At 45.5% G+C, this 9,995-nt stretch overlaps 1 protein-coding gene across 1 annotated transcript; it reads right to left on the minus strand.

The window, feature by feature from the left end:
• Nucleotides 1-8,385: 8,385 nt before the first annotated feature.
• LOC110572508 (NADH dehydrogenase [ubiquinone] 1 subunit C1, mitochondrial-like) lies at nucleotides 8,386-8,613 on the minus strand. Its single transcript, XM_044921762.1, has one exon. It carries the CDS (start codon nucleotides 8,611-8,613, stop codon nucleotides 8,386-8,388), a length of 228 nt encoding a protein of 75 aa, XP_044777697.1.
• Nucleotides 8,614-9,995: the final 1,382 nt, after the last annotated feature.

The raw sequence follows: 9,995 nt of genomic DNA on the forward strand, positions 1-9,995 counted from the left end.
GCTGTGCAAAGGTGTAAAGCACTAACACCTACAACACGGATGAACCTTGAGAATATTACACTGAGATATGCCTGTCCCAAAAGGACAAAAAAACGTGTGTCAAAAACCTAAAACAGTCAAATTCATAGAGACAGAAAGTAGAATAGTAGTTGCCAGGGCCTGGGTGGGTGGAGGAACGGGGAAGTGTGTTTAATGGGGTTAAAAAGAAAACCACAGGCCCAAAATGGCGTCACTTAAACCAAGTCGCCTAATCTGGACTTAATACCTACACTCCTTGCCGTTGTAGCCTGAACCGGTCAGTGAGGAATTTTCTGATCAGCATCGATGAGGTAATCTGTCACGTGGGCCTTCTCCAAACTGCAAAGGAAGATGAGGGAACCTGCGTGCTAAGACCCCCTGCCCTTCCCGCCAGGGAAGGTGATCATTTATCGGAGAGAGGGAGAGAGAGATCGCAAGCAAGGGGGAGGGGCAGAGGGAGAAGCAGACTCCACCGAGCAGGGACCCCGATGCAGGACTCAATCCCAGGACCCTGAGATTACGACCTGAGCCGAAGGCAGATGCTTCACCGACTGAGCCCCCCCAGGTGCCCGAATTTTGTTTTTTGACAGCACATATAGAGTGTCCTCTGGGGAAGGTAAGAGTCCTGTGGGTGGACAGTGGTGACGGTTGCGCATCGTGAATGTGCTTAATGCTGCTTAACTGTATACTTCAAAATGGTTAAGATGGTACATTTATGCGTGTTTCACCACAATTAAAAATAATAGGGACGCCTGGGTGGCTCAGTCGTTAGGTGTCTGCCTTCGGCTCAGGTCATGGTCCCAGGGTCCTGGGATTGCGCCCCACGTCGGGCTCCTTGCTCAGCTTCTTCCTCTCCCACTCCCCCTGCTTGTGTTCCCTCTCTCGCTGTGTCTCTCTCTGTCAAATAAATAAATAAAATCTTTAAAAATAATAATAATAAACTGGGAGGAGCATAAGTGATTGTGTTTCAAGGGACCCCGGGACCACCCCTAAGTTGGAAGATTTACTGGAAGGAATCACGGGAATTAGCTTATAAGTGTACCCACGGCTAAGGTTTATTACGGTGACATGGTAAGGATGGGTCACAGGGGACGAAGCACCGGGCAGAGTCTGGAGGAATCCAGGCCCAGGCTTCCTTAGGCTCTCTCTCCCCTTGTAGCTGGGGCGCACGAGCACCTGGCCCTGGGGGCCCCAACAGACCAGGTTCGGCCAGTCGCTGCTGACAAAGCGCAAAGCCAGAGACACGAGTGGTGGGGAAACGAGAAAGGAATTTATTTCGGTGAGGCGGCAGTGGGAAGACAGCGTCTCAAAGACTGTCTCCAAAGCGCTGAAAACACTTCTAGGTTTATATAAGGACAGTGTGGGACAAAGGTGGGTGGTATGTGCCGGTGGGCAGTGAAGGTCAGGTTGATTGTCAGTCACGTGGGGTCTTGCGGGCTCAGGACAGTCCTTATTGTTTTGAGGAGGTATTTCCAGTTCCCCTGTGGGATGCTTTGCCCGCAGGGTGTTAGGAGATAAGCTAGAAAGGAGAACTTAATTAGAAAGTACCGACTGAAGTCAGAATGTAGGGGGCTGACGTCCTCTTCCACCCTGCAAGATCGCTCAGAGAGCTCCCTCTTCCCCCAGTGCGGAAAAGGCAGCAACACGTGTGTGACGTTCCTGCCCAGGAGAGCCCACCAGGGACACAGCCCCCAGGGTTTGCACTGGGCTCTCTCTGCCTGGCGCGAGCGGGGATGCCAGACCCCCGGAGAGAAAGCAGACGTTTATGTAACATAAACCACATCGTCTGCCCCAACGGCCAGGGCTCAGTGAGCCACCCTTAGCACTTAACTGTTGGCTAGAAGTGCTCGGAGAGCCTGCATGCCAGCCAAGGACCAGGTCTGCAAGCAGCTTCCCAGGATGGTGGTCTCAGACCTGCCGTGTTAATCCTGTCGTGCACAAGCCCAAAGCCGTGTTAAGAAGGGTCTTATAGATAAGGTTGGGATAGTTCTTTCTCATCACCAATGATAAGGAATGGAAAAGCCTACAGAGGGAAAGGTGTTGAAATGAACTAGCCCTGAGTTTAATATCAGACATTTCCTTTAGGGCCACAATCCTTGGAATCCTTGCTCTGCCTGGGGCGCCTGGGGCGCTCAGTCGGTGAAGCATCTGCCCTCGGCTCAGGTCGTGTTCCCAGGGTCCTGGGATCAAGCCCCACATTAGGCTCCCTGCTCAGCAGGGAGTCTGCTTCTTCCTCTCCCTCTGCCACTTTGCTCTCTCAAACAAATAAATAAAATCTTAAAAAAAAATTGCTCTGCCTTGCTTGTACTTGAGAACTATACCTGACTTTAATAGGTAAAAATCTCCAATTTCCCCCATCTGAGACTTCCCAGGAGCTTTGTATCAGGGAACTTTAGAACTGTCCTCAAGAATGATGATCTCCTGGGGCACCTGGGTGGCTCAGTCGTTAAGCATCTGCCTTCGGCTCAGGTCATGATCCAGGGTCCTGGGATCGAGCCCCACATCGGGGTCCCTGTTCGGCAGGAGGCCTGCATCTCCCTCTCCCACTCCTCCTGCTTGTGTTCCCTCTCTCGCTGTCTCTCTTGTCAAATAAATAAATAAAATCTTTAAAAAAAAAAGAATGATGATCTCCTAAACCCATTTCTAGGCATGCCTCATTTGAATAAATGTCAAAAACAGGATAGCAAGGATTTGAGGGATTCTAGAAACTGTCATTGCTGTTCTTGAATCATTTTATTATAAATTAAATCATTTAAATAGAATATGTGTATCCTTCCTTTTTCCCTCAAATTGAGACACTCATTTTGGTTTTTTAACACCTTTTAAAATTTTTATTTTATTTTTTAAGATTTTATTTATTTTAGAGAGATAGAACACAAGCAGGGAGAGGGGCAGGAGAGGAAGAGAGAAAATCCCAAGCAGACTCCGCACTGAGCACAAAGCCCGATTCGGGGCTCGATCCCAGGACCCTGAGATCATGACCTGAGCTGAACTTGAGTCGGATGCTTACCCGACTGAGCGACCCAGGCACCCCCAACACCTTTTTTTTTTAAGTAAATTGTACACCCAATATGGGGCTCAAACTCATGACCCCGAGATCAAGAGTCGCATGCTCTACCAACCGAGCCAGCCAGACGCCCCTTGAGACACTCATTTTGTAATTGAAAAAAATATTCTTTGTAATATTGTAGTTTTGGAATGTTGGTGAGGTCCGGAGCCAATGGCCAAGAAATAATTCTTGAGACATCTTTGGTGCAAAAAGGCGATTTTATTAAACCATGGGGACAGGACCCATGGGCAGAAAGAGCTGCTGCATGGGGGTTGTGAGGAATGGCTGATTATATACTTGGGAGTTGGGGGAGGTAAGGAAAAAGGGAGGCGTCCAAAAGGACTTTCATATGCTAAGGAGGACCTACAAGATACTGGACGCCTGGCTATTACCAACCTAAGGTTGTTTTTCCCTCTAGCAAAGAATTGAGACAGTTGGGAGTTTCCTGGAGGAATGTAACACATTTCCCCACCCAGAAATGGGGGGGGGGGGTTTGCGGGGTGTCACCTTGTGCTTTGTCTTCAGCTTGCCTTCTGCGCTCTCATCAATATAACCTAAGTGTCCACTCTGTTATTTTTGGTCCTCCAAGAAAAGGGAAGTCTCGGGCAAAGTGGATCAAATTCCAGCCATAGAGTGGGACAGATGAATTACTGAAGAGATAATTGGGTTTGAAAAGTTAATGTCTCATTAAACTGTAACTACTTTGGCTTGTTTGGTTGGGTTCTTTTGGTTTAGTTCCCAGCAAGTAAAATACAGACAACTCTTCTCTACAATTCCTATTTCTGAAGAAGAGAACTGTCTATATTTTCTTTTTTTTTTTTTTTAAAGATTTTATTTATTTATTCAACAGAGAGAGAGAGCCAGCGAGAGAGGGAACACAAGCAGGGGGAGTGGGAGAGGGAGAAGCAGGCTTCCCGCGGAGCAGGGAGCCCGATGCGGGGCTCGATCCCAGGACCCTGGGATCACGACCTGAGCCGAAGGCAGACGCTCAACGACTGAGCCACCCAGGTGCCCCGAGAACTGTCTATATTTTCTTAAGAAATATGGAAACCCAGGAGCACCTGGGTGGCTTAGTTGGTTAAGCATCCGCCTTCGGCTCAGGTCATGATCCCAGGGTCCTGGGATCGAGCCCCGCATCGGGCTCCCTGCTCCGCGGGAAGCCTGCTTCTCCCTCTCCCTCTGCTGCTTCCCCTGCTTGTGCTGTCTCTTTGTCAAATAAATAAATAAATCTTAAAAAAAAAAAGAAATATGGAAACCCATCCCATGGAAATATTCTGACTCTTAAAATTTTGTGTGATTTCTTTTTTGCTTGTTTCTTTAAAACCTTTTTACTTTACTGAATTAAAAAATAGAATATTATTATTAATTAAATAGACTTTAATTTCTAGTGCAGTTGGGAGGAAGGTACAGAAATTTCCCATACACCCCGCCCCATTCATGCATAGTGTCCCCCACCATCGACATTCCCACTGGAGTGGCCCATTGGCTACTACTGATGAACCTCCGCTGATACATCACCATCATCCAGAGTCCGTTGTTTACATTAGGGTGCATCCTCGTGTACATTCTGTGGGTTTGGACAAACGTAGCATGTATCCAACATTATAGTGTCATATGGAGTAGTTTCACTGCCTAAAGACCCTCTGTGCCTCTCGTATTTATCCTTCCTCCCGGCAACCTATGATCTTTCTACAGTCTCCATAGTTCTGCCTTTCCCAGGATGTCATGTAGTCAGTTGGAAACACACAATCTGTAGCCTTCTCATTATTGGCTTCTTCCACTTAGTGCTATGCATTTAAGATTCCTCCATGCCTTTTCATGGCTTGATAGCTCATTTCTTCTTAGCGCTGAATAATATTCCCGTGTCTGGGTTGTTAAAAACAAGACAAGACCAGGCCTCAAATAAATTCCTTTATGCTAAGTCCCAAGTCACCTTCACCATTACCGTTTCAGCTCTCCCAGAAATGGAATCTTAAACCAGCTGATCAGGAATCGCCTGATGAACCCATGCCATCCCCTAAAGGAAAATAACCTTGCAATAACCAACCTGCTTTTTTTTGCCTGGTATAGCTCCCTTGTTTCTGCTTCCTGCTGCCTGTAAAAGTCTTTCATTTTGTACAGCTCCTCGGAGCTCCTTTCTGTCTGCTAGATTGGATGCTGCTGGGTTCAAATACATTTTTGTTAACCTCTTAACATGTTTAATATGCCTCAGTTTATCTTTTAGCATGGTGTACACACCTTAGTTTTTGACATTATGAATAAGGCTTCCATAAACATTTCTGTGCAGCTTTTTGTGTAGACGTAAGTTTTCAACTCCTTTGGTAAATACCAACAGGCACAATGGCTAGATCGTATGATAAAAGTATGTTAGTTTGGTAAGAAACTGACAAACCGCCTTCCAAAGCAGCTGCACCATTTTGCATTCTCTACCAGCAATGCAGGGAAGTTCCTGTTGCTCCACAGCCTTAGCAGCATTTGGTGGTGTCAGTGTTGTGGGTTTTGGCCATTCTGATAGGTGTGTACCAGTATTTGCATTTCCCCGAAGACACTGGGGAGCACTTTTCATCTTTGTATTTGCCATCTGTTATCTTCTTTGGTGAAGTGTCTGTTAGGGTCTTTGTTTTTTGTGTATTTTGAATACAGTCCTTTATCAGATGTATCTTTTGCAAATATTTTCTCCCAATTGTCTATGGCTTATTTTATTATTCTCTTGAGTGTGATTTCTTTTTGTTGATCCATAATGTATTAAATTTTATGGGACACATGGGTGGCTCAGTCAGTTGAGCATCTGCCTTTGGCTCAGGTCATGATTCTGGGCTCCTGGGACTGAGTCCCACGTCGGGCTCCCTGCTCGGCGGGAAGCCTGCTTCTCCCGCTCCCTCTGCCAGCCGCTCCCCCTGCTTGTGCTCTCTCTCTCTCAAATAAATAAATAAAATCTTTAAAAAAATTTTTTTATACTAGGAAGTATATTTTTTGTTAATTTGGTGGGCCAAGAAACTATGATGTTTTATAGTGGCTTTCAAACTTGACATTATTTTCAACTTTGTATACAAATAGTCTGAACAGTCTGTGAGCCCTGGTACGTTTGGTTGTGACTTGGTTTTCTGAGCTGCTGTTAAATCTGGAAGGTTTAATGTTTTTATCAGGAGTAGCTCTGCCCCAATTCTGTGAGAACTGAGACAGAAAATTTAAAGAAAAAACTGATTGCCGTTTTAGAGACATCAAATCCAAAAGAGACTCATTTGGGCATTTCTTTTCGGCAGCATTTCAATTCGTAGGTCCTCTTATTTTCTTTTCTTCCTTAAAATGTTGTCAGATATTCCCAATTCTTCAATCTTCTTTGTTTATATTCTAAGCTTGTTTGGCTTTTTTTTTTCCCCCTTCTATTTTACATTTTAAAAGGGATCTTTGGGGATAATTGTCACATGAACTGAAAGCAAAGTCTTTTAATGACTCATCTTGTAGACACTGTGAGAGCATATTGAGAAAAAAGCAGATGTTTTTTTCTCTGCTTCTTTTATGTTGTTACAACCATTCAAATAAAAGAGGAGTACAGCAAATGTTGTCAGCTGGCATGTTGGGTAAGTAGTCTGTCGAATTGATGTGGCTGTCAGAGCGAGCCAGGCAGGAGCATCTGGGCTCCCTTTCCTCCTGAAGGTGGCTGGACCCAAATCCACACTGTGTGTGTGCTATTTTGTGAAAATGATTTGCTTTGCATCCAGAACTTGCTTTAGACTGAAGGCCATCATGGGGCATCCCGATTGGATGGGGGACTGTGGTGCAGTCGAAAGAATCCCCCCAAGGCAGAACAAAAGAGATAGAAGTTTATTGAATACACGGCAAGGGCGCAGCGGGCAGGACCTCAAAAGAGATAGTCTGCCACGAGGTGGTGGTGAGGGGCTATAGTTACAGGGTGGAGTGAGGGAGTATGGGGGCAGATGGAATTTTCCCTTTTCTGGTAACCTCAGAACTGTGTCTGGTTGTAAGTAGCCCATTGGTCAGTTAGGACCTGTGGTTTAACGAGCCTGTTTGCATTCAGCCTGGTGGTCGCCGTGGGCCCTTTTGCCTTGTTCAACTTTCCATTGCTCAAGCCTCAATGTTACAGTCATCATCTTGGCACCAGCAAACCCTCTGACTTAGGCACCATTTTGGCCTGTCTCCTTACTTTGCAGAATAAATAAGGTGCACTGTGTTTGGTATACAGTCTGTTTCCTTTCCTGAGAGATCAGCTTTATCATTTAATTCTTTTCTGGATCAGGATAATCATTGCAAGTGAAAGTGTAAATAGTGAAAGGCAAATAGCCCAAAGCAAGGCATGATTATTTGCACCTTTCATGTTAAATAGTGATACACTAGATGAGCCCCAGCACATGCACACAGTACCATCATGCCCTCCAAGACTGGACCTTCCAAGACTAATTTTCTATGTTTATAGACTTCACTATTAAATACCAAGTGCTTAACTATACCAGACACTGTTGTAAGTACTTGGTCTTTCAGATAGCAGTCCCACTCTGAGGCTATCTAGGGGCCCCATCCTAATTATCCTCATTACCATAAACTCAGGGGTGCTCAAAGGGGCTCATATGAATAACAAAAGACCCTCCTATCACCCAGGAAATCCCAGGGGTTTTAGGAGCTCTGTGCTACAACTGGGGACAAACCCAAATATATTTCTTAATTTATTACAACTAGTATAGATCTGAGCTACAAGGTGACTCTTGGTAAGTAGTTAGCGACTGAATAGTTATTGTTCTATTATGCTTTTGAAAATACGGAAACGTGGCAGATTCAGAGGGAAGCCCTGGCATCATAAGGTGTAGACATGGAAGGAACCTCAGAGAATATTTAAAGCTTAGGACATGGTTACAGAAAAGTCTTCCTAATTCCCAATATAGCACAGAAACACACCTCTGTGTCCTAAATCTTGGTGCAAACTGATCCCCACCCCGACTCCACCCAAAGCTAAGTCACCTAAATCTGTTGGGGTGCAGGACCCCAGTCCATTTCCTTATTATCTGAGCAGATGCATCATTTCACACCCCATGGCCCATGATTTCTCTTGACTGTCTTCTTTCTGTTCTAGCCACTCCTGCAGCCTTAAGTTTTGTTGTTTTCTCTCTTGCCAATTTTTTCTTAAATCTGAAGAATACAGAAATATTTTTATTTTTTCATTTAATGATGCAAAACACAAATGCTGATGTGACATACATTCACATACAACTTTTTCTCTCACGTTTACAACTCAACAGATTGGTGAATCCAAAGGAACTAGTATAATCACTATATGGAGCATATCATATTAGTATTTCAATAGTTTATTCCGACCCATTGCTTCTTTTATACTCTAAAACATCTTCATTATGTTGTCTGATGAGATAGATCCACAAGAAGACGGAGGTGCCCAAGGTCAGTCCAACTTTCAGCCAGTCAGGTCTGTCATGTGGCGGCTCCCGAATGTAGAACTTTGCGCTGAAAAGCCGCTTGGGAGCCTTGGCAGGAGCCAGCAGCTTGGAGAACGGGTGCAACAACGCGGGCAGCGCCATCTTGCTAGGCAGGGCTTCTCTTGCCAAGTTTCTAAAAGGATTTTCTTGGAGCCAAAAGACAGGAGCCGTGTCCTTAAAGGAGGTAAAAAGTCCAAAAGCATGCTTTAAGTGTCCAGTAAGAAACCACTCATCCTGGCACAGAGAGGGAAGAATTGCCTTGATAATGGTCACCTATGTAATCCTTTCTATTTAAGCAGTCTCCTCCTTTGCACTGTGGTCTCTGGATGGCTGGGCTATTCATCTGCGGGTAGTGGCCAGCTCACAATGGGTTGTTGCTGCTACTGTTAACCTTAAAAATAAATAAAACCAGTCATTTTACCAGCAAAAGATGGGTTTATTTGGGAAGAGCAAAAAATGGCTTTACATCACAAACAAAAGACAGCAGAACCACACGCAGGTCCACACACCAAAGGAGAGCAGGCTCTTTTATGGCGCAAAGGCGCTGCCGGGAGGGCTGCTGTAAACGGAAAGTCCATTGGAGTAAACTGGGAGTTGGACGTATGGGGGCTTCTCATTGGCTGAGCTGTGACAGTCTGTCATTGGCTGGGCTGTGCCTCTCTCTCATTGGCTGGGCTATGACTGTCTCTCATTGGCTGGGTTGTTGCTTGGTGAAGAGGAAACCTTCCTTCCTCCTGCTGGCGTAGTAAGTAATAGCTGACCTTCCTGAGGCCTTGCACCTTTGGTCTCTTCCTATTGGATCTACCATGGACAGCCCAACTCCATTTTAGTGAGGTTTTCCTTTATTAATTTTCACACTATTAATTTTTTTTAAAGTAAGCTCTACCCCCAGTGTGGGGCTTGAACTCATGACCCTGAGAGCAAGAGTCCTATATTCTACTGACTGAACCAGCCAGGCGCCCCCCCCCCTTTTTTTTTTTTAAGATTTTTATTTATTTATTTGACAGAGAGAGACACAGCGAGAGAGGGAACACAAGCAGGGGGAGTGGGAGAGGGAGAGGCAGGCTTCCCGCGGAGCAGGGAGCCCGACGCGGGGCTCGATCCCAGCAGCCTGGGATCATGACCTGCGCCGAAGGCAGACGCTTAACGCCTGAGCTACACAGGCGCCCCTCCCCAATTTTTTTTTTTTTAGGAAAGAAAGTTATAATAACCTGTTTGGAAAAGCCCATTAGTGGTACATCATTATTTGTTTCTTGGCGCCAGAACAATGAATGCTGTGTATAGCTGCCTGTAAACTTTTCTTATTGCTACGAGCTGATCAGCTGCAGTGAAGTAACCTGAGGTGTGTTCTATGTTCCAGTGCAGAAGGTATGCATACCTTGAATTCCCTGTATTTGTACCTCTCTTAGTACCATACCCATCTCAAGTGTATGATAGGGTGATGGATGTAGGGGCCAAGGGCAGGATTCCCCAAGATGGGCCAC

The sequence above is a fragment of the Neomonachus schauinslandi genome, chromosome 15 (assembly GCF_002201575.2).
Source record: "Neomonachus schauinslandi chromosome 15, ASM220157v2, whole genome shotgun sequence".
NCBI classification, from domain to species: domain Eukaryota; kingdom Metazoa; phylum Chordata; class Mammalia; order Carnivora; family Phocidae; genus Neomonachus; species Neomonachus schauinslandi.

Bases quoted from the DNA above. Each gene is read 5' to 3' on its own strand.
- LOC110572508 (XM_044921762.1), bottom strand. From the start codon at position 8,613: ATGGCGCTGCCCGCGTTGTTGCACCCGTTCTCCAAGCTGCTGGCTCCT.